This window comes from Phodopus roborovskii, unplaced genomic scaffold, assembly GCF_943737965.1.
Source record: "Phodopus roborovskii unplaced genomic scaffold, PHOROB, whole genome shotgun sequence".
Lineage (NCBI taxonomy): Eukaryota > Metazoa > Chordata > Mammalia > Rodentia > Cricetidae > Phodopus > Phodopus roborovskii.
This window is the reverse complement of record NW_026126418.1, coordinates 72207817-72232128: the sequence shown is the minus strand read 5'-3', so window position 1 is coordinate 72232128 and position 24312 is coordinate 72207817. Positions and strand designations below refer to the sequence as shown.

General features: G+C 50.3%; 1 protein-coding gene across 1 annotated transcript in view; it reads right to left on the bottom strand.

The window, feature by feature from the left end:
• The window catches only part of Ncs1 (neuronal calcium sensor 1), a 52499-nt gene extending 42849 nt beyond the window's left edge, over nucleotides 1-9650 (bottom strand). Inside the window, exon 1 of the mRNA XM_051185126.1 lies at nucleotides 9446-9650. Coding sequence (XP_051041083.1) covers nucleotides 9446-9509 — 64 coding nt within the window. The 5' untranslated portion in view covers nucleotides 9510-9650. The remainder of the gene's footprint in view (nucleotides 1-9445) is intronic.
• Nucleotides 9651-24312: the final 14662 nt, after the last annotated feature.

The window sequence follows — 24312 nt, the reverse complement described above, 5'->3', positions numbered from 1 at the left end:
GACTGGACAGTCTCTTGCATGTTCCTGAACACACTCACTGGACACCTCTGGTGTTTCCAATAAGAACACCCTCCCATGGGGCCTCACCTCTGCCTTCTTCCTGCAGAACCAAGGCAGGAGTCTCTCACATATCCATGGGAGGCAAGACTCACTGCCTGGCCTCACATCCAGCACACAAACGCAGAACACTTGGCCAGCGCCTGACACTCCCGCAATGGGCACTCGCTCAGAGATCATGGGAGAGTATGCTCATGATGGAAAGGTCATGGTTTTGGCCACACAGAGATGAGATTAGCCTGAGCCCAAGACTGATGCTAACTGGCTAAAAGACCTCAGTATCTCGGTTTGCCCCTGGACTTGGCTGGATTTCCTTCTCATTTTCTGTAGAAATGGGTGCCAGTCTCCATTCTCAGTCCGGGGGGGGGGGTCGCACACTATACTATGTGACATCTGCTCCTTGTCAGTACTCTCAACACCAAGATCTCTCCTAATACACTAATGCCCATTATATCATTCATCCCAATGATACTCCCTCATGGCCTCTGATGACAACCATGGAAAGGGCAAGGGTGTGTGTGTGAGATGCAACAGCCATATTCCCCAGTCCCAGAGCCACTAGTAAGGTAGCCTCTGGCCTGTGTGATGACTCTCTCTCCAGCCACCACTACCAGGTACATCTGCATTTACAACCTGCACAGAGCTACCCCCAATACACACACCCAGACACAATGTGTATTCATGCACAGACTGAGATGGCTCACCCACTCCTGACACATAGCATGACCTTGTCACACTCTGAATATGTACACGTGAGTCAGAGCTTGCACATGGGACCCTCAGCCCCTATCCTGCCTGCAACACCCACACAGGCACCCACCCATGCTCACGCTTAACCCCCACAGCCCCACAGGCACCCCACACACACTCACACTTAACCCCCACACCCCCACAGAGCCTTCTCAGTGCTTCCCAGCAGCACAGACTGGGTGTTAAGTACTCAGGCCCAGGGTTTGATGGGACCAGGCTCAAACCCTAGCTGTGTCACTCATCAACTGTAGCCACAGGCTGGCTCTCATCATGTCCCCACCCCACCCCCAAGCTTCTCTGTCTATCTGTGAGAGGAACCATACAGGTACTTGATGATGGATGCTCCTGGTCACTGAACATGGTCTCTGGACCACAAGGAACATGCATCATAGGGGTCTCTCACTGCCACCACAGATCCCAGACATCTGTTGCTTTCAGAATTTACTGCTGCCACCCCTGGTGGACAAGGAGGTAGGGTGGGGCTGAGAAGAGCTGATAAATCCAACACTACACTTCCAACCCCACCAACCCTGCATTATTGGGGTGTTACTCCCAGATGAGGACACTGGGACATCGAGAACCCAGAACAGGGCTAGGTAGTTAAGAGAACTTACTGTTCTTGCAGAAGATCTGGGTTTGATCCCCAGTATCCACACCAGACAGCTCACATTGCCTGTAGCTTTAGTTCCAAGAGTTTCAGTGCCCTCTCCTGGACTCTGCATCTATCTGAATACACATGCTGCACATAAACTCACACAGATACACACATACACAAAGACAAAAACCAAACCTTTAATGACGGGCACAGAATACCAAAAATGTTGGGTTTTCCCTTGATAGAACAGTATGGTGGGAATTCATTCTGCCAAAAGTTTGGGGTACCAGCCTTAGGGTGTGGCCTGGGTGCTACGTGAGGGGCTGATAAGCCTGAGAGGAAAGCAAAGTGTGCTCACTCTCTCTTGCTCTGGCTCATGCTTGGTGTGGTCGGACAGGACGAGAGGCAGAGAGGAGATGCAGGATCAGTGGTAGCCGGATCAGTAGCGGCTTCTGCTTTGTTCTGTATCCACGAGTTTTGTCTTTGTTTCCATTATACCCCTTAATAAATTGGTTTTTATTACCTCTGTGAGTTCATGTATCAGAAGTACTTAGAAACAAAGCACAGCACAGCAGATGTCTTCAGTGAAGAAGCAAAGATAACACCCACAAAACCCCAATACATTACAGCATAATGGAAGGCACCCTGGCAAGAGTCCAGGGCCCAGAGCCCCTCATACTTATTGTGCAATCTTATCAAAGCATGCACAAAGACCTGGATTCCATCCCTAGTGCTACATAAACAGGGTGGGGTGTGCTTGCCTGCAATCATAGCATTTGGGAAAGGAGCAGGACTATCAGAAGTTCAAAGCCATCCTCAGCTACATGGTGAATTTTAGGTCAGCCTGAGCTACATGTGAGTTTCAAAAACATGAAACATCTCAAAGATGGATGGGTGGGTGGACAGATATTTGTACATGTCTCTCCTTAAAGATAAATAAAGCACAATGAGATTATGGAGTTATAGCCATACTACATTTTGAGAGGTCTGAGTTTTGTTGTTGTTTGTTTGTTTGTTTTTTCTTTGTTTGTGTAAGCTCTCCTTGTGCATCCTGGGCTGATTTTGATGTCTCAATTCTTCTCCTTCCATCTCTGGAGTTGTAGGATTATATCATGAGCCTCCACCCCTGGCTTGAAAGGCTTTTGGTTCAAACTGGCTGACTTGCTTTCCAGAAGGGCACTCTAACCACCTTTTCAGCAACAGCTGGGGTCACAGGCCACCTTCCCGCATTCTCACAGCACTGACGGTCACTGTTCAACTCCATCGCTGCCCATGTCATGGGGAAGGAAAGAGGACGTGCACAGTCTCAAGCTCATCTACTCCATTACTATTAGCTAGAAATGAAGAATCTTTGATCTGGAAGACTCTTGGGGCCATGTGATTGAAGGCCCTGTTGTGTGTGTGTTCGTGCATATGTGTGTTCATGCAGGTTCCCTGGGCAAGGACTCTACCACCTGAGCCACATCCCCAGCCCGCATATAAAGACTTAGAACAGAAACAGTCACCACAGCTCTATAATGGGGGTAGAAGCAATCTAGCTGTCTGTAACACAGGACTAAATAAAGACATCATGCATGCATATGCTGCAACATTAAAAACAAACAAAAGTGATGTGGGCCAGTGGGATAGCTAAGTGGATAAAAGCACTTCTCCCTTGCCTGGAGACCTGAGTTCAATCCCAGAAACCAACAGTGGAAGAAGAGAACTGACTCCCACAGTTTGTTCCCTGACCTCAACACACACACACACACACACACACACACACACACACACACTCATACACACACACCCTCATACATACACACATTCACACACACATATACATACACTCACATACACACACACTCACACTCATACTCATACACACACTCACACACACATACTCATACACACACACTCATACACATATGCATATACATACACTCACATACACACATATACATACACTCACATACACACACACCCATACACACATTCATACACACACATATACATACACTCACATACACACACTCACACACTCATACACTCACACTCATACACACACACTCACACACACATACTCATACTCACACACATACTCATACACACACACTCATACACATATGCATATACATACACTCACATATATACACACATACACACACATATACATACACTCACATACACACACACTCATACACACACTCACACACACCCATAAACACACTCACACTCATACTCATACACACACACACTCATACACATATGCATATACATACACTCACATATATATACACACTCATACACACACATATACATACACTCACATACACACACTCACACACACCCATACACACACTCACACACACCCATAAACACACTCACACTCATACTCATACACACACACTCACACACATACTCATACACACACACTCACACACATACTCATACACACACACATACTCATACACACATACTCATACACATATGCATATACATACACTCACATATACACACTCATACACACACATGCACACAAAATTAATAATGTAATTAACGAAAAAATTAAAGTTAGAAATTGACAGTACAACCCCCACAGCATGAAATGGTGAAGACCATCTGTGGAGTCACTCTGAGAACTCCTGGAATACCCCAGACTCTGTCAGACCATCCCCAGGGACACCCTCGTTTGTTGCCATGACCTTCCTTTGTCCCTATTACCACTTCCTTCACTTTTTGGACTTAGCCAAGAATGCTCTTTCCAAACCTAACCTCCCAGTGCCCCCAACTCTGTCGCCTGCCTTCCACAGCTCCCCATCCATCTTGGAAAATATCCAAGTTCCTGCCTTTGACCTGAGTGTGGCTCTAGTCAGACCCATTCACCCCCAGTGTCCCCACAGTTTATGATACAAGGGCCCCAACCTTGACCTGGAGCAAGGGGGCTCAAACCTGAGGTGGTGTAGGCTGCCAGGACAAGGACCTGCAGAGACACCTGGGGTTGGGAGAACTGTCTGGGGAAGGGATAGGAGGAGTCAGTCACATGCCACATAGATCCATGAGTGACAGGGACAGGGAAGAGCCCAGGCTTCATGGCCCAAGTCCTACACTGACTAGTAGAGACGCACAAAACCTGCAGCCTGAAGACAATTGTGACTGGAGATTGCCATGTACCCTGAACCCTCCTCAACTCTAGGGCTCTTCATGAAGCCCATTTTCCAGAGAAGGAGGGAGAGGCCCCTCCTACCACAGGAAATGGCTAGAGCACCCTAATGTCTAGGTTACTGAGCCCTAACCCTGCCCAGGGACTCTGCTGCCTGTGGCCCCACACCCTCTCCAGCCCTCAAAGCCTTGTCTTTCCCTGTAGAACCATGCAGACAGGTGTCAGAGCTGAATACACTGGGACCCAGAGAAGATATGTAACTAACTCAAGGCAACAGAGCCTGTAGGGGCCCCAGCCTGCTCTCCACAGAGCTGGACTGTCACTGAGTCTCATCTAAGTTTCTCTTGCAGCTTTGTCTCCCTCTTAGTGAAGGAAGGAAAGCACTCAGGAACAAAAGAAACTCCTCTCTCTAGTCCTTCCCTCTCCTGGGCAGAGATGACCTGCCCACCACATCCCCACAGAGCCATCACTCCAGCTCTGAAAATTGTCCCAAGGTGTATGTCAGAGACTGCCTCCCCCAAGGCTTCTCTCTGATTGACAGGAATTGGGTAGAGGTAACTGAGCAGGGGACACACTTTATCCTACACAACAGGTTTCTCTGAGTCCCTGGACAGACTGAAACCTGAGTGCCCAACTGGTCACTCCCTGTACCTCTCAGTATGACCCCACCTGGACCCTCTCCCCCAACCCCCTGTCTCCCCAGCCCCCCCCCCAGTGTCACCACTCCTGCACAGCCACCAAGTATACTCATCCCCTCTTGTCCCTAATCTACTTTGTGCTAGGAAACAGCAGGGATATCCAGGAAGCAGAAGAGGCTCAAGGTTGGCAGGCAAGGTCAAGGCCAAGCCAGAACTGACCAAGTGACAAGAAGTGACCTCCCCTCCCCCAACTCATGAACATCAGGGTCTGGGGAGGAGCCAGCAGTAGTGTGGGATGGGGACACACCATGGAGGATAAAGGCATCTCTGCCCCTTGCACACACTGAGACCGAACAAAGGATTTGCCTGTCACTTGGCCAGTTTCCACTGGAGGCAGGAATTGTGTCTCTTGTTCCTTCTTATCTGTGCAGCCGGCAGAGTGGGCCCTCAGTGAAAGGCAGGCTAGGCAGTTCCAACATGATCATGTGAGGTGGTAGGCTGCTACATAAAAGCAAGACCCTCCTGGGCCTAAGGGAAAATAGCCCAGAACTCACCCTATCCTGAGTGCTAGGCAAAAAGACTGGAATGGCAGGGAGAGCTGTTAGCAGAGGCTAGGACTCACTTGATTATTGTGTGTGAGGCCCTGGGTTCTATCCCAGCAATGGAGGAGGAGAACGGGGTGAATAATGCATCCAGAGCAATAGCAATGTGTTTGGGAATAGCCACTGGCTACTTACCCAACATGCCACATTATACCTCTGCTCACTTCCTACTACCAAGGCCATACCCATTTTGCAGAGGAGGAAAGCAAGACTCAGCTAGGCAAGAGAGAGGGCTTATCCCTCAGCCTGAATATATAGGGATGCAACAGGCTCACCAATCAGCTCAAAGAGACTCCCCAATCAGACTCACCCCAAACAGGCTCACCAATCAGACTCCCCAGAACCCCTACTGCTGCTCATGCCAGTTTGTGAGTCTTGCCTAGGCTGGGGGAGGGGGGCAGAAGTAAAAGGGTCTTCCCCTCTGCTAATCTGCTACCCTTAGAGATGGAGGGAATTCCTTCCTGTGAATGTGGATACACGGCCATGTCAGTAAAGAATCTCTCTGCATAGGAAGAACATAGGAGGTTCCAGAGCATTAAGTGGGAAAGATGGTTATATTCAGGCAGACCAGATATACTGTCAACTCCTCGTGGGGCCTTCACACACACACACACACACACACACACACACAGACAGACACACAAACACACATGGACACACAAGGACACAAACTACAGTAGATCCATACCACCCAGGATGGTACCCAGCATAGACTTAGGTGGGACCATGGGGCCTCCAACCTAGACCTTGCAGCACAGGGCAGCCAAGGTTCCACAGCATCCGCATCAGTCAGAGCTATGGTTCTTCAATGGGTCTCCCCAGAACCAAGAGCCAAAATCAGTATATGACTCTCTTGCTCTCATTCCGTGTGTGTGTGTGTGTGTGTGTGTGTGTGTGTGTGTGTCTGTGTCTGTGCCCTCTGCCCTTGAGAGTGCAGATGGAGGCCAGAGGTCAGTGTTGATGTCTCCAATGGCTCTCCACCTTATTTTGCTTTTAAAGGTTTTTATTTTTTTAATTCATTGCAGGGGGAGGTTATGCATGTGGATATAGAGCCCATAGAAACCAGGAACTTTGGCTTACATTGAGCTTGAGTGCAGACAGTTGTGAGCCAAAGACATGGGTGCTGGGAATTGAACTCTGGTCTTTAAGGAATAGCAGTGTTCATTCTTACCACTAAGCCGACCACTTCCACCTTACTGTTTGAGACAGTGTCTCTCAATGAACCCAGAACTCACCATTTCAGCTAGACTGGCTGGTTGGTGAACTCCCAGGATCCCTCTGTGTCTGCCTCCTAGTGCTGGCATTATAGCCATGAGCCACAGCATCCAGCTCTTCCATAGTGGGCACTGGGGACATGAACTCAGGTCCTCATGCTTGCACTGAGCCATCACTCCAGCCTCACGAGTCACACTTTTAAGGATCCAGAGGTCGGCCCAAGAGAAGAGCTGCCCAAGTACCAGGGGCTTTGCAAACTCTTCAGGAGGTGGTGACATTTAGGACTCCTTCCTGGATAATCCTTCTCTCATCCCCTACTCAGAATCCCCTCCTCCCCACCACCCAAAGAAAGAGAAGATGTCACCAATGCCTCATGAGAGGAAAAAAAAAATACAACCAGGACCTGCCACAGCTGCAGACCCTCTCTGCTTTACTTGATGAAATTCTTTTACTTCCACAAAGATCTGTAGACTTTTAAGAGCCCACACTGGGAGAGATGGCTGTTAACCACACAAAGGCCTGCCTGGAGGGAGCTAGCTTCCTCAGGAAAGAGACTGAGGCAAGTGAATCCCTCTACCCCTAAAAAGATCTTAGTGGAGGAAAAATGCTCTGACCAAAACTGTTTCACATCACAAAAGCTCAGCAGAGCACCACCACCTAGCAGAGTTTTGCTGGTCCCATTCTCCCCAAGTTGGTGGCCAGCCCTACAGAGATGGGGCTGGCAAAGGATCTTGGCCCCTCTGGGTCTTCTGAATCCAGAACCCACCAGCATGGGCCAGCATGGGAAAGAGAAGCACAGAAAGGCTTTTGCCATAAGCCCGAGGTCGCTCCCTGGACATAGTAGCTGCAGAGCAGCACACCCAGGTGCAGTTCCCAGCACTGTCTAGAGACCGTGACAAGCTAGGTATGCTGCCTTGTCTCGCTCAGTCTGTTTCCTCTTTGTGAACAGCTGGAGTGCCCAGAACATGCCAACTTGTTGGTGTACAGTTATGTTAAGGATGAAGCTAATGGTGCATGACACACTCAATAAGCAGGACACTGACTTCACAAGGCTCATTGGTGGTCCCCAGCCTTCCCACCATGGAGACAGCCTGGTGCAACACACGATACCATTTCTGGAGAAGTCCATGGAGCCCTCTGCCCTCCCCAGACCTTGGGGTCCCAGGGGTGCCCCCACAACCTACCTGCTAATGACTGGGCCACACCTTGGAGGGTCCAGTCAACCTCACAAACAGTAACAAGCTAGAAAAGGCCACCCACCCACTCTGGAAAGAGAGAGTGGAAGGCTTGGGCTGGGAGGAACACATATCCAGGAGCAGTTCCTGGATGTGACCTCCCTGATGCCCAATTCCTTAGACTATGGCCAGGAGAGCCCAAATCAATAAGGCCCCCTTTGATCTAAGTCTATGGAGAGTGAGGGGCATGGGGCTAAGGCTCTGGGTTGGCCAAGACCTGCAAACATGCACAGAAGACGGATGGGGGCGGGAGCAGAGGCCATGCACTGCACCAGAGCCTCCATCTACATCCAGCTGCCAGTCAACTGCCTGTCCTTCTGGGTGGTGCAGAGACAGCTCAAAGCTGGGGGGGGGGGTTCCACCCCAATACCAGGCCACTGCTGCCTTGCAAGTCAAACAGCTTGGCAAAAGTCCTTCCACACACTCATCCATCTTCTCTTTCCCAAAGTAAAAGAAGATGGTCAGAACCTATATCCCTGAGCCCCTGGTGAGCAGGGCCACCCCTGGCGCCGCCCCTGGAGAGGCTGCTATACGGGGGACACCTGGTGAGGAGACACTGAAGATGCAGAGACAGGAGATTTGTGAAGTTGGGCAAGTGGAGAGCCACACCTAGGACTGATCTAGAGGACTGTGGAGCGGGACAAACCTTCCTTCATCCATCAGCTCGGGCTGTATAAACCCATTTACTGGTGCGGCAAACAGACCGGAGCAAGGAAAAGAGGAGATGGAGAATACAATCCAAGAGGGTGCCCATGACCTTTGGACCCTTGCCATTACTGCCTGAGTGCTCTACCAGTCTCGCTACCCCTCTCCCTCCCAAACACAGTCACATTTTGCCAGGGAGGGGGCGACAGGCCAACCTCGCAGCGGCAGGAGCCGCAGCATCATCATTAGGCATGAATCACCCACCCACCCGGCTCCAAGCAGCAGAGCCACACTACGCCCGGGCGCCCCCTCCCGGGACCACCGCCCCCCTTGCCCAGGCACAGCCGGAGCCCTTAGGACTGGAGGGGGCCGCGGGTGTGCAGGAGATGCTCTGAGGATCTGGGTTGGTCCCTAGCTCACGCTGACAGGCGACAGCCTGCCAGGGCCGGGGGCGGGGGCGCGGGTAGAACAATGGGCCAGGTGCGGGGCAGGGGCGCGGCCGGGAAGGGCGGAGGGAAGGTCGTGGCTGGACAGGGGATCAGGGATCGGGATCGGGGCGCACTCACAGTAGGTTTTTCTGGTCAACTCCTCCACAACTTCAGGCTTCAACTTGCTATTGGATTTCCCCATGCTCGGCGGCCGCGGCCCCCGCTCCCCGGGCCAGACCCGCTTGGGGCGCCCAGCGGGAGCGGCTGGGTCGGGCCGGGGCGCGCGGAGGCCGGCAGGCCGGGCTGGGCCGGGCCGGGGCCGCGCCTTTGTCTGGCCGTGCCCGCGCGTTCCGTGCGCGGGGCTCCGGTGGGCTGTGCGACCACGGCTGGCGGCTTGAGGTCCTTCGGGGAACCGGCGGCGAGGGCCAGGCGGTGCAGACGGCCACGGCGCGGAGTTGAGTAGGGCTGGGCGGCGCAGCCGCCGGCACTCGGTAGCCGCGGTCGTCCCTGGTTACTGGGCTGCGCAGCACATGCTCGCAGCCGCTGCGCCGCCGCCGCCCCTGCGCTCCCCGCCTCCCGCCCGCATCGGCGCGCCAGGGGTGGACTCGGAGCCGCCACTCAGCGCCCGGCGCCACCTCCCGCCCAGCACCCGCCGGGCGCGCGCCCCGTGTGGAGGCGCCCCCTTTCCTGTTGGCTCTCCCGGGATGCCCGAGAGGTCACCGCGCCACCCTCTCTGCAGATCCATCCCCCTCTCCGTGGCGGCGTGGAGGGGAGGGCCCGGAAAATCGGACGTGAACGAGGCCAAGTCCCTGCTCGGCGCAATTCATTCATTCCACTTGGATGTGTTGGGCTCTGGGGATGCAGCGGCCAACCTGACAGGCTCGATCTCAGGCTTCTCTGGGAGCGTCTTGAAGTGATGGCTGGCACGGGTTACAGTGGGAACACTTATTTGCGGCCTTGGGGGAAGTGACCTCTAAGATCATGTTGAGAAAGGGCTGGGGCATCAACCCAGAAAGGGTCTGTTCTGGGAGGAAGAGCAGCCTGGGGTTCCAGGCAAAGCTGGACAACCATCTGCAGCCAGAAAGAAGGGCCAGAGCTTCTGGAAACCAAGCAAACCTGCTTTCCCCAAGGACCTGGCCTCTGTCCCAGGGGCCCATGAGTACTAGCAGTTGAGGCCTTTTCTGTTGTCTGGTTTGCTTGGAGAAGCCAGAGAAGTTGAGCCTGGCTAGTGGGGCTTCATACCTGGCCTCTCAGAGGTTGGCACCTAGGGAGGGACTTCAGGAAGAGCCTGGTTGGTCTGCCCTGCCCCTTCCCAAAATGTCCATAATTGAGACCTTCCTTTCCGGTCTTTCTGCCCAACACTGTCTGTATCTAGTTAACAGCTCAGGGAAACTTGGCCAATTTGGTTCAGTGTGGTTTTCTTTCCCCAAAGCATAAAGCCCTTGGGGGCAGAAATATGTTCTACTCCCAGAAGGCCCTGAGGGCTAGCAGCAACCTCTGTGAGCCAGTCTTGGTGGCAGAGGCCTGGGAGCCCAGTTACCCGGGAAGTGGAGGCAGGAGGATCTCTGATTCACAGACAGCTTAGATAACATACTAGTACTCTCAGGGAAAGAGCAGAGAATAGGAGAGGAGGGAGGAATGACCCATGATGGAAGCCAGAGCGGAGGTATGGAAAGACCACGGCAGGATGAAGACATTCCCTCCTGACCTCCTGAGCCATCAGGGATGCACCCACAGACAGAACTTTTCTCCACCTCAGAGGGGCCAGAAGGCAGGGAAGAAAAAAAAAAAAAAAAAAAAAAAAAAAAAAAACCCTGGCCAAGGCAATGACACATACCAACCCTAGTTCTCCCCATATCTCTCCGACCTTCAGACAGCCTCTGCTTCTGCCCTGACACCAGCCCACACCAGATGCAAGCCCCAGCTTGCTGGTGTGAAGGGCCCATTGGCTACAGAAAGTGTGCAGGCATGGACCCTGGAAGCTGGCACTCACTTCAGAATGGACAGCAAGGATAGACCACAGAGAGAGGTCAGAGCTGGCCTGCCTGGCCCCAGCCTCCTGCTCAGAGGGAAACCAGGGAGCAGTGATTGGGTAGCAGGGCTAACAGAACCTTACAGAGCTGTGAACCAGGCCTATCAACCCCCACTCAGGAGGTGGAGGCTTAGCAGGTTAAGGCCAGCCTTGACTGCTGTGAATTCAAGGACAGCTTGAGTTATATGATATTAAAAAATAATAAATAAATAAATAAAAGGAAACCCAGGTGCCCTGCTGTTTGTTGGGTGCTGTACTGAACACGGGGGACACTACAAGTGACCAACCTGAGAAATGGGCATGTCTCAGCCAGCCCCAGGACAACAACAAAACCACACTGGTCATGAACATCATACAAGGAACCAGAGGATTCTGGGGAATACAGGGGTCAGGGAAGTGCCTGGCTTCTCACAATCATCAACATAGGGCTAATATTAACTGAGCACTTACTATGTGCCAGGCCACAATAGAACTGACAATTTAGTGATCAGAGCAATAGAATCCATGAACAATGAACAAAAGAGATAATGTGTTCCATAGCCTGGGGAATAACACAAGTAAGATATGTCAGAGTAAGACAGGAACAAGGTCAGGATCTGTGAGCCCCCTGGGAGGGAATCTGCCAACGACCTGAAGCATGGAGAAAGGAGTTGGGGACACTGAGGACAAAGAGAGGCTCTCTGCAGAGCCAGGGCAGCACAGGGTGGGTGAGGTGGGGTGGGAGGACGAATTCATCGACTATGGCAAACCAGTGAGATAATCAAAAGGCTTTATCCTGGCTCATGGCTGTGGAGGTCCAAGGTCTAAAGACTGTGTGGCCCTGCTGGTAGAGCGCCAGGCAAAGACAGCAAGAGAGAGAGCATTTGCTTTCTCTGCCTCCTCTCATAAAAGCCTCCAAACTTTACAGGCACAGTGGTACACATCCTGGCTTCAGTGCTGTCACAGCTGGGCCCGGAGGCTAAGACTTCGCGTGAAGAGGGGAAGGCCTGCTGGGACACCGAGTGAAAGCTCCGTGTGTGTGGCATGGGATGCCCACTGAAGCAGTAGCTCAGCTGATGATATGTTTGCCCCAGAAGCCTGAGGGTCTGAGTTTGATCTCCATAACTCACACAAACAAAACAAAACAAAACAGGTCATGGGCTGGGGAGACAGTGTGAGGTCAGGAGTGCGAATCTCCAGCACCTGTAAGTGTGAGGCAGGTGTGGCAGCCTACTGTAACACTAATATTCAGCAAGCTGGCTGGCTAGACTCACTTGATCCATGAGTTCTAGATTCTGTGAGAGAGTCTGCCTTAGTAAGAGAAAGTGAAGAGTGGCTAAAGCAGACCCCTGATGACAACCTATGACCAGGCACATGCACACATGTACACACTCACCCAACACATATGAATCCATGAACATGTGCATATGCATACATACACATACCACACATATACACAGAGGGGTAGGAGAGCCAGGCAAAATGGCAAGCATATGACAGGCAAATCACTGAGCTCATTTACTGGCCTAGCTCAGTGGGAGCCCATGTCCCAATGACTCAACATCTCAAAAACAAGGTGAGTAGCTCCTGAGAATAACACCTGGAGCCAACCTCTGATTTCACATACACATGTGTGTGCCCACCCACACCATGCATGTGCCCACCCACAAACCTGTACATACATGCACACTCATTTTTTAAACCCCCTATGCTGGCTCACAACCATTCATAACTCCAATTCTAGGGGATCTGATGCCATGTTCTGACCTCCAAGGATACCAGGCATGCATGTGGAACACATATATACATACAAACAAGACACTCATACACATAGCATAATAAAATAAATAAGTCTAAAAACATTTTTTGTTTGTTTTTATTTTTAGGGACCGGGTCTCTGTGGCTTTGGAGCCTGTCCTGAAACTAGCTCTTGTAGACTTGGGTGGTCTCAAACTCACAGAGATCCGCCTGCCTCTGCCTCTGCCTCCTAAGTGCTGGGATTAAAGGCGCGTGCCACCAATGCCCAGATAAGTCTAAAAATTTTTAAATGTTTAAAATCCACCAGTGTGAGTCACAACAGAGGGCAAGTTAGAGGTTGGGGCCAGGTCAGAATCACAACAGGAAGCTCACTCCAGGCAGACATGCAGAGTCAAAAGGGCTTGAGGACACAGGAATTCAGTCAAGGCCAGTGTGGCTTGGGAGGACAAGAAGAGCCCTGACTAGAGCCAGACAATGAAATCAGGAGCCTGTGGACTGGATAGGACTGTGAGATGGAGGCAGCAGGGACAAGGCAACATCTGTGACCTGGGCAGCTAAGCTAGGAGGTAAGGAGTAGGCAGTGCATAGGCAGGAAAAGCAGAGCTTGGTGATGGAGAGGTGACAGCTGAGGCTGCTGATAGACACATACAGAGGTGCAAGGATGAAGCTGAGGACATGCACAGGGGTGCAGGGATGAAGGCTGAGGCTCTGATGGACACACAGGGTGCTGGGATGAAGACTGAGGTGCTGATGATGGACACACTCACAGGGTGCAGGGATGAAGGCTGAGGCATTGGTGGACACATGCATAGGAGTGCAGGACACAGGTGCAGAAGCCATCGGATTATGAACAGGTCTAGGCTAAGGGCATTGTGGTGGAGACAGGGAGTGGTACCTGAGGCAGGGATAAGGCCACCCTGGGACAGCAGGGATTCTGGCAGGGTAAGAGGTCCTAGAAGTGATTTGAAAGAGGAGCAATTGGGGAGGGAGCCCACAGCCAGTAGTGAAAGTGGCCCTGGAGCCCCTGTGGGGACAGCATGTTGGGTCCAGGGGAAGAGGACCCTTAGGGTGCCATGGGGTGGCAGGGAATGGGGGAGGGTGGAGATGGCCCAGCACCTGTGAAAGGCAAAATTGGTTGAGAAGCAACTGACTGGGTGTGGTGCTAAGAGGGCAGTCCCAGTGTGAGAGAGGGATCAAGTGTGGGCCTGCTGAGTCCCCGAGTCCACTAGAAAAATGCACTTTGGAGTTGAGGACATCTGGAGGGAACAGGGTTGAAGAGAATCGAGTCGTGAGCTGAAACATAGGATCCAAGATGTCTACAACACATACCCATGAGGATGAGGAGTTTCATGCTAAAAGGAAAAGCAGGGTTGGAGTGTACATCTCAGTGGGTAGAGTGCTGCATGGCAGGCACAGATCCCTGAGTGTGATCCCCAACACTTCACAAACACTTGGGAAGAGCTCATGACCAGCCTTGGTTACATGATGACATTGAGGCTATCCTGGCTTGTATGAGATCCAGAACCCTCATAAAGGTGGAAAGAGAGTGTTGTCCTCTGACCTCACATGACTTTGTGAGACACAAATTCCCACACACATACAGACACCTGGAATAAATAAATGAACTTAAAACAGAACAAAACAACAAGTAAACTGGTTATACTTTCCCCTCCATGACTCAGGGAGCTTTGTGGATGAGAGGGAGTCAGAAGAAAGGTAAGAGGCAGGCTGGAGACCTGGCTCAGGGGGTAGGAGCACCCCATGCTCCCTCAGAGGACCCCAGTTTGATTCCATGCACACGCTGTTTGTAACTCCACTCCCCAGAGATCAGACTTCCTCTTCTGGCTTCCTTAGGTATTGCATATATGTGATAAATGTGTACAGATGCAAACACCCACATATATAAAACAAAATAGAAACAATTTTTAAAAACTGTCAGTGCAAACAATAAGGAAGGAATCAAGAAAACTTGTTTTATGGACATGTATATAAATGACATTGTTAAAATTATTTTTTATAAAGATGGTATGTGTAGGCTTTTTAAAAGATTTCTTTAAAAAAAAAAAAAAAAGATTTATTTATTATGTATACAGTGTCTGCCTCCATGTGTGCCAGAAGAGGGCACCGGGTCTCATTATAGAAAGTTGTGAGCCACCATGTGGTTCCTGGGAAATGAACTCAGGACCTCTGGAAGAGCAGCCAGTGCTCTTAACCTTTGAGCCATCTCTCCAGCCCCTTAAAAAGATTTCTAAAAGATTTAAAAGGTTTTGAGGGACATATTTGTTGTGCTTGTTTGTTTGTTTTGAGACAGGGTTTCACTACATAGCACTGGCTGACCTAGAACTCACTGATTTATAATCAGGCTGGCCTTGAACTCACAGAGACCTGACTGTATCTGCCTCCCATTAAAGGCATGTGCTGCCACACTACACTTTTTAAAGGTGTGTTTTTATTTTATGTTATAACGTTTGTCCTGCATGTATGTCTGTGCACCATGTATGTGCGCTGTGTTCCTGTTGCTCTTGGAGGTCAGAAGAGTGAATGGATCACCCTAGAACCCAGTTGTGAGATGCCACATGGGTGCTGGGAACTGAACCCAGGTCCTCTGCAAGAACAGAGTGCTTGTAGAGCCACCTCTCTAGCTGGTCACAACATTTGGCTCCTGTGCAAAAAGCTTGAGGAGGAAGAGGAAAAAGAGGAGGTGGCCCTCCTTAGCCATGGCACACCTGAGAGCTTGTCTTCTGCCACACAGACACAGGGAATCAGAATGAGGTAGCCCGTGGCCTGGGAGCACATCAAAGCCCATCCTTTCCCTACCCCTTGCCCTTCGGTAAACAGAAGTCCTTCCTGTTGTTGTACTGAAAGGACCAGACCCTCGCCCAGTCTCCTGTTTTGGCAGCCATGACAGGCTGCAGAAACGACCCAGCAAGATAAAGGCCTCTGACTCAGCAACATGTGCTGAGCTTCCGGCCTTCTAGACCTTCCAGGCACTAGGAAGCCAGGTACCCTCCATGTAGCAAGGAACCAATCACAAGTTAGCTGGAGGGCCTATAGGTCATAGCAACCAGTTGACCAAACAGCACAGGATAGATAGCCCAAACCCAGAAGTGTACCAACCCTGACTGTTGGGGACACTCCCCTTGCTCTACCCCAACAAATTCCCTGCCCCACAGTCTCTCTGGGTCCTTGCCTCACCTGGACCTCAGTTAATGCAGTTAACTTGTTAATTAAAGATTCTTTATTTTTGCATTGGGTAGGGTCTCTTGGTGATTTTGGGGTTCAGAATTTGAGTACAACAGCATGATACCATCTGGGGGCTAGAGAGATGACTCAGTGATTAAGAGTACTGGTTGCTCTTCCAGAGGATTTGAGTTCAGTTCCCAGGACAATCACCTGTAACTCTGGATTTGAGGCACAACATAATGATAATAACAACAACAACAATAAAGGAATCTTTAAGCAGTCATCTGTGACTGGGTGTAAGGCTCTGGCATGGAGGGCTGCTGGAAGAATGGCAGAGAAAGGTGGGGAAACAGATTAAGAAAATACAGTTAGAGGCTGGGGTGGAGTTCAGTAGCAGAATACATGTCTAGCATGCCCAAGGCCCTGGGTTCTATCCCCAGCACTGGAGAAAAACAAACACAAAACCCACCAGACAGGAAAAACGGTGTGGCAAAGGCTGTTGACACTGACTAATTATGCAGCGCATCACTCACTGGAGAACTCCCAGGCACTCATACAAACAAAACAAAGCTATCTGAGGAGCTGGGTGTACAACCCACCTGGATTTGATCACTGTGCTTGGTATTGGGATATTCCTGTAGAGAATATGTGCAACATCAGTATACGCCATTTCATGTGTCAATCAAATGTCTTCGAAAAGCATCGCACAACCCCCTGGCAACATGTTACTGTCCTGAGGGCTGAGGTTGGGCTCAGTGTAGAGAGCTTTGCCCAGCATGTGCCAGGCCCTGGGCCCAACCCATAACACTAAGGCAGTGTCTCACTATGTAGCCCTGATTGGCCAGGAATTTACAACAGAGGCCAGACTGGTCTCTTCCAACTCACAGAGATCCACCTGTTTCTGCCTCTGGAGTGCTGGGGATTAAAGGCGTGTGCCACCACTGCTCAGCTACTTTAACTTTTTAAAAATAGAGCTTTACCAGGGAGTAAGAAAAAATGAACCCCTCAATAGAATACCACTGTCAAGCTGACTGAAATGGAATCACAGAGGTGACACACCCCTGTCTGGGAGGGCATTTCCAGAGAGACTTAGCAAAACAGAAGCCAACCCTGAATACAAGTGAGACCATCCCATGGGCTGGGCTCCCAGACTGAACACAAAGGGCAAAAGAACCCCAGCGTGCCTGCTTTCTGCAGTGCTGGGATTAAAGATATGTATCACCCTGCTGGGCCTCAACCACTTCTTTACCTTAGTTTTTGAGACAGGGTCTCTTATTCATTCTGAAGCTGGCCATTCCAGTTAGGCTATTTGGCTAGTCTACTGTGTCCATCTGTCCAGCGCCAAGGTTAGGGGTGTGTGTTGCCATGCCTTGATTTTTATGTGTGTACTGGGGTTCAAACTCAGGTCTCCATGCTTACAAAACAACATGTTTCACCCATGAAGACATTTCCCAGTCCCAAGTGTCTCCATAATCCATGAGCCAAAATAAATTCTTCTTCCTTAAGTTGCTTTCTGTCCCTGAAAAGGCAACAGGACAGAAGCAAGTGCAGATGGAGTCCACACAGCCAAAGCTGTCCCTTACGAGCAGCCAAAGGGCACAAAGCAAATTGGAAGATCCTAGTGATAATGTGGTCAGGGGTGGTGGTGGTAATGGCGATGGTAGTGGTGGTCATGTGGTCATGGTGGTCATGAAGGTGGTGTGATGGATGTGGACAGTGGTGATGATGGTGATGGTGGTGATGGTGGTGATGATGATGTGGACGGGTGATGATGGTGGTGGTGGTGATGCTGTTACTAACAAATTTTAGCAAAGAAGCTAGATGTGGGCATGCATAGACCCCAGAATTCCATTCCTAGGGGAACAGTCTGAGATCTACACAATGCATTCAAAGGCATCATTAGAACAGCATCTATGTCAAGAAAATGAGAGGATGTCACCAGGTAGTGGTGGCACACACCTTTAATCCCAGCACTCAGGAGGCAGAGGCAGGTGGATGTCTGTGAGTTTAAGGCTAGCCTGGTTTACAAAGGGAGTTCCAGGACAGATTCCAAAGCTACAGAGAAACCCTGTCCAAAAAAAAAAAAAAAAAAAAAAAAAGGAAGGAAGGAAGAAAGAAAGAAAGAAAGATAGATAGATAGATAGATAGATAGATAGATAGATAGAAGGACAGAAAGAAAGGAAAAGGAAATGAGAGAAAGCCTAAGGGCCTGGCCTATCAGTTGGTATCATGGATTTCACACTAAAGTAGTAGCCCTCAAGGTTCCTGCCCTCACGGCTTTTGATGATGAACAGTGATACGGAATTGTGAGTGAAATAAGCACTTTCCTGTCCAAGTTGCTTTGGTCATGGTGTTTCATCACAGCAATAGTAACCCTGACTAGCACACTGCCTTCTTTTTTGTTGTAATTGTTGCTTTTGCCATTCGTGGTTTTTTATTTTGTTTTTGTATTTTTTTTTTTTAAGACAGAGTTTCTCTGTGAAGCCTTGGCTGTCCTGGAACTTGCTCTTTAGACCAGGCTGGCCTTAAACTCACAGAAATCTGCCTGCCTCTGCCTCCTGAGTGCTGGGATTAAAGGTTTTCTACTGTTGGTGACACTGTCTTTGTAATGAGTCACAGCAAACATTATCATAGTAAAAGCTCAGAGAAGTCCTGCAGGAAAGAAGTGTGTGTGTGTGTGTGTGTGTGTGTGTGTGTGTGTGTGTGTGTGAGTGTGTGTGTGTGAGTGTGTGTGTGTGTGTGTGTGAGTATGTGCGTGAGTGTGTGCGTGAGTGTGTGCGTGTGTGTGTTAGAGCATACACTGTGCACATGCATGTGGAGGTCAGAGGTCAACATCAGATGTCTTCTCCTATTGCTCCCCACCTTGTTTTTCAAGGCAGGGTCTCTCCTTGAACCTGGAGCTTGCAAATGAAGCCAGGCTGGGCGGCTGGGAGCCCCAGGAGTCTGCCTATCTCAGCCTACCCAGAACCAGGGGTCACAAAGGCACATTTCTCCATCTGGCTTTCTACATGGGTGTTGGGGACCTGAACTCAGATTGTCATGTTTGAAGAGCAAGCATCCCACCCCCACCTGAGGTGATCTCTCCTGTCCCCAACTTTGGCTTTTTAAATAAGTATTTTCATACTCAGGTAGCTGTAGAGCACACTGGTCAGAAGCTAGGTGTGGTGACCACATCTGTCACCCCAGCACTCAGGAGGCAGAGGCAGGAAAATCAGCAGTCCAAGACTAGCCTGGACTTCATAGCAAGCCCCCAGTCTCAAATATAAGGAAAATTCCACATGGCCTTTTGAAGACCCAGGTCTATGGGTAACGTTGGGGAACTCATGGTCACAGGAGTTCCTGGAAGAAGGGACTGAGGATCTGGGCCTTTGTCTCAAGTTGAGTGTGACAACAGTGACCTTTGATGAAAAGGAGTCTAGCTTCTGGCTGTTAGTAGATGCTGTGTAAGTTACAGAGCTGGAAGGAGCTTGCTCAGCCAGTTCCCAGCTATATGGGCTGTCAAAGCTGCTGGGTGCCTGGCCCACAGACAGTGCCATCAAACTATGTACTGGTGTCAGTAGGGCTGTTTAGGGCTGTCCCCAAACTATGCTTTAGTGAGCTGCAGCTCTCCTCTTGGGCAGTGGCTGGGAAAGCATTGCACAGGGAGGGAGCCTAGGCAAGCCAGAGTTTAACTAGAGAGAATGGCATGAGAGACACATGGAGGAGCAGCCACCCAGCCTAGGGACCAGGAACCTCGACAGTCCCTCGAAGAGTCTGTCCTCTTTTCTGCTCACTTTGTCTCCCAGGTTGCTGGCAGCACGGTCACCTGGAGTAGTCACTTCCTAGCCAGTTTGCAAACCTGGGGTCAGGGGAGCCTAGGAGTGGTTTGCCCTCCCTCAGTGGGCCCTGGCCTGGTCTGTATGCTTTAGGGACACAGTAAGTGGCAGGATACCTCCTCCCCACTGAGGGGAGCCAGAATAGAGGTAGTGAGGCCAGCCTGCTTGTGTGGGGCCAACTACTTGAGCTTCAGTTTCATCTGGAAAGTGGGGACAATAATGTCCTTATGGACAAGGTGTTACAAGATCACAGCATCTGCACGAAAAACCACAATACAGGGTGCTGCTAATATTGCTGATGTTATTACTCATTTTCATGGTGAAGACCATGATGGTGATGGCAGAGGTGATGATGATGAACATGGTGATGGTAGTGGTGGGGATGAAGATGGGAGTGGAGATGATGATGATGATGATAGACAGTGAGGTGCTAAGGGCTGGACCCATGGCAATGCAAATGCCAGCCAATCAGGTCCTCTACTACTCAGATGTATCCTAATTATTCTTGGCAGAGGAAAATAAATAGTCATACCTTTCTGTGTTGTTCCAGCACTGGGACTACGGCTGGGCACTAGACCCCTTTGAGCCTCCATGTTCTGGATTCAAGGGGACACAGTGGTGTCTCCAGGCACCTGCTACTTTCAAGGCTATCTGTGGGCCTTGAAACAGGCTTCTGCCTTGAGAGGAGTCACTCCATGGCACAGTAAGCCAGGAGGCTTTATGAACACCACAGAAGCCCATCTAGTCCACGGACACGTGCCTCCTCTGCCCTCAGGTACCTGAAAGTGAGCATGAGCCTGTCTGCAACCTTGAAGGGAACTCACTGCCAGGCCAAGGACAACTTTTGCCTGGCGGAGGTTCTGGGATCCACAACTGTCCCAGCCTGGGAGTTTGGGAGAGCTTCATTTCTGGACGTCGCTGTCACAGCTATTCAGGCTGTGGTGGAGCTGGGTTTAATGGGGGAGCTAATGGCGAGCTCCTGGCATCTGGGGGCAGCAATAGTGATCTGAGCTTATGCCTGTCTGCGGTGGAGGTTGGAATGGGGACATAGCAAGGCTCTCTGGAGTGTGCCTGTCTTTCCCAGCTTCATCAATAGTTTATGGAAGCTGGGCAGTGGTGGCACACGTCTTCAATTCCAGCATTTGGGAGGGAGAGGCAGGCAGATCTCTGAGGTCAAGGCCAGCCTGATCTACAGATTGAGTTCCAGGGCAGCTTTAGCTATACAGAGAAACAAACCCTGTGTTCAAAACAAAATAAAAAACTCCAAAACAACAACCAAACCAATAGTTTATGGAGATGCCCTCTTGCAGGGCTGCATCTCTGAGCAAGAAGGGCATATTATAAACATAGAATAATTCTGGGCAGTGGTGGCCCACATCTTTAATCCCAGCAGGTGAATTTCTGAGTTCGAAGCCAACCTAGTCTACAGAGAGAGTTCTAGGCTGGCCAGGCTTACACAGAGAAACACTGTCAAAAAAACAAAACAACAACAACAAAAGCATGCAACGAACAGCAGCCAGAACACTATAGCCACAGCCTGCAGGGCCCCAGCTAGGCCCAGCTGTCCATCACCACAGCCTGGGGCCAGAAGGCGGACTTCTCCAGTTTGCTGAATGGATGGGGCTCCCAGCAAGCCTTTCTAGAAGAATAAATAGAGTCTTGTTAATAATTCTGTCTGAATGACCAGTTGCAGTCGGCTCTGGATGTGTGACACCAAGAGTGACTATAAAAGGCCCAGAGAGACTCATTACGCACAGGTAAAACATGATTAAAAATCAACACAGCCACCAGCACATGGATTTTATGGGGCCTGGACAGCAAAGACCACAGGCAGAGCACAGTTACCCAAAAAGTAGGGAAGCCGATGGAACTGGATAGGGCTCCAGGTGAGGGAGAAGAGATCCTCTCAAAAGCAACATCAGTCCTATCTGGGCGTCAATCTGGAATGTTTTGATGCTACCGATGAAGGCCAGTGTGGTGATGGACAGGACCAGCTCAGGGGACATGCACCTGAGATCCTACCCTACCTAACACTCTGTCTGGGGTGACAGTAGGCAAACCAACTGGCCCCTGGGTGAGAAGATGAAGTAACCTAGCAACAGTTCAACTTCCTTGTACCCACACTGGGTCAAAGAACCTCAGTAATAGCCTGTGAAATTCAACAGGGTCTTCTGTCCATAGTCTAGGAGAGAAGATACTTTAATCCCAGCACTCCGGAGGTAGAGGCAGGCAGACCTGTGAGTTCGAGGCCAGCCTGGTCTACAGACTGAGTTCAGGACAGCCAGGGCTACACAGAGAAACATTCTGATCTGGCACTTTCTTAGCAGCCTTCCCAGATGCCCTGGGGACCCAGAGGCCTGTCAGGCTCTCCCGTGCCTCCCTCATGCAGCCTGGAAACCCTGCAGTCATGGTCCAAATGGGCTAAAGCAGAAACAGATTTGTGTAACTGGAGACCAGCTGCACCTACTTCAGACAGGGTTGATCCAGGGCTCCCAAGCTATACCTGAGTCTGAATTTTCACTCTGTTTCTGCCTCTGCTCCCTCCACACTGAGGCCATTCTTGGAAACACAGCAGCTGAGGGTTCCCATCTTGGGTTTGCATCTCACTAAAAGAGAACATTTCCTCCCTATACCCTACTGCACCCCCTAAGACTCCAGTGCTGGGTCCCGGTGACTCAGACTGCTCTGAATTTGTCTATATTCCACCTCATCCCGTGTGTGTGTGGGGGGGGTTGTGCCTGTGACTGTGCGTGCGTTGTGTACACATGCCTACTTGATGCTGAGATGGTGCTGGGAGCTTCTGCATGTTAGATAGGTTCTCTTACTATGGAGTCACACTCTAGCTGCCATCTATTGACATATTCAATCAGTCAGTATATGGGACAGGAAGGCAATGGACATGGTGATCCACTAAAACCAATCAGTTTGAGCCTAGAACTAGGCACACACTTGAGAAAGCAGAGTCCAGTTCGGAATAGTGACTAGGGGATGAAGACTAGAGGAGAGGGCAGGATGATAACACACCCTCACCACATGCCCCAGTGTATGATGTCCCTTCTGAACACCCTGAACCTCCTAACTCCTAAGGCCTACTCATCATGTTCTGGATGACTTAATGGCGCCTCCCTCTCCAGGGTTAGGTAAACCCTTTTCTGCAGACACATGAGCTTGGTATTGCATCATTTTTTTTTAATTTTTAAGAGATTTATTACATGTATATGAGTGTTGTATCTGCATATATAAGAACTGTGTGCATGACTGGTACCTGTGGAGGTCAGAAGAGGACACTGGCTCCTCTGAAACTGGAGTTAGGAACGGTTGTGAGCCACTGATATGACTGCAGGGAACTGAACCCAGAATTCCTCAAGAGCAACAAGTGTTCTTAACTGCTGAACTATCTCCAGCCTCTATTTCTTTTCTTTTCTTTCTTTCTTTCTTTTTTTTTTTTTTTTTTTTTTTTTAACTTAAAAGCATGTGTGTTCTGTTACTGTAAAGAGACACCATGATCAAGACAGCTTATAACAGAAAGCATTTAACTGGGGCTGGCTTACAGTTTCAGAGGGTTGGGCCGTGATCATCATGGCATGAAGCATGACAGCTGACAGGCAGGCATGGTGCTGGAACGGTAGCCGAGACCATACATCTGATTCAAAAGATGGTGGCGGAGAGGGCAAGACTAGGTTTGGTGTGGGCTTTTGAAAGCTCAAAGCCCACCCCCCAGTGACACGCCTCCTCCAACAGGGCCACACCTCCTTTCTAAACAGTTCCCCAACTGGGAACCTAACATTCAAATATATGAGCCTATGGAGCCATTCTCGTTCAAACCACCAGTGTGTATGTTATGTACATGTTAGCACAGGTGGCCCCCCCATATCTGCAGACTCCTAGATCCCCAATTCAACACCAGCCTCAACTACACAAAGTCCTCTCTCAAAAAACAAACGACGACAGAGGGTAAAGTAAGAAAACCTCAACATGTTAGGTGAATTAGAATCACACATGCACACACACACAGGGCTTGGGGTGGGCGGGAACTTCTAATGGAGACACATCTTCAGCTTTTACAAGGTGAACAAGCTCTCAAGACTGGCTGGCTGCAAAGCAGGGTAAAGGTGTTCACACTTGAACTGTGCACTTGAGAAGGCTAAGCTGGAACTGGGCAGATGGCTGCGCCGTTAAGAGCACTTGCTGCTCTTGCAGAGGACCTACGTGCAGTTCCTGGCACCCACGTCAGGCAA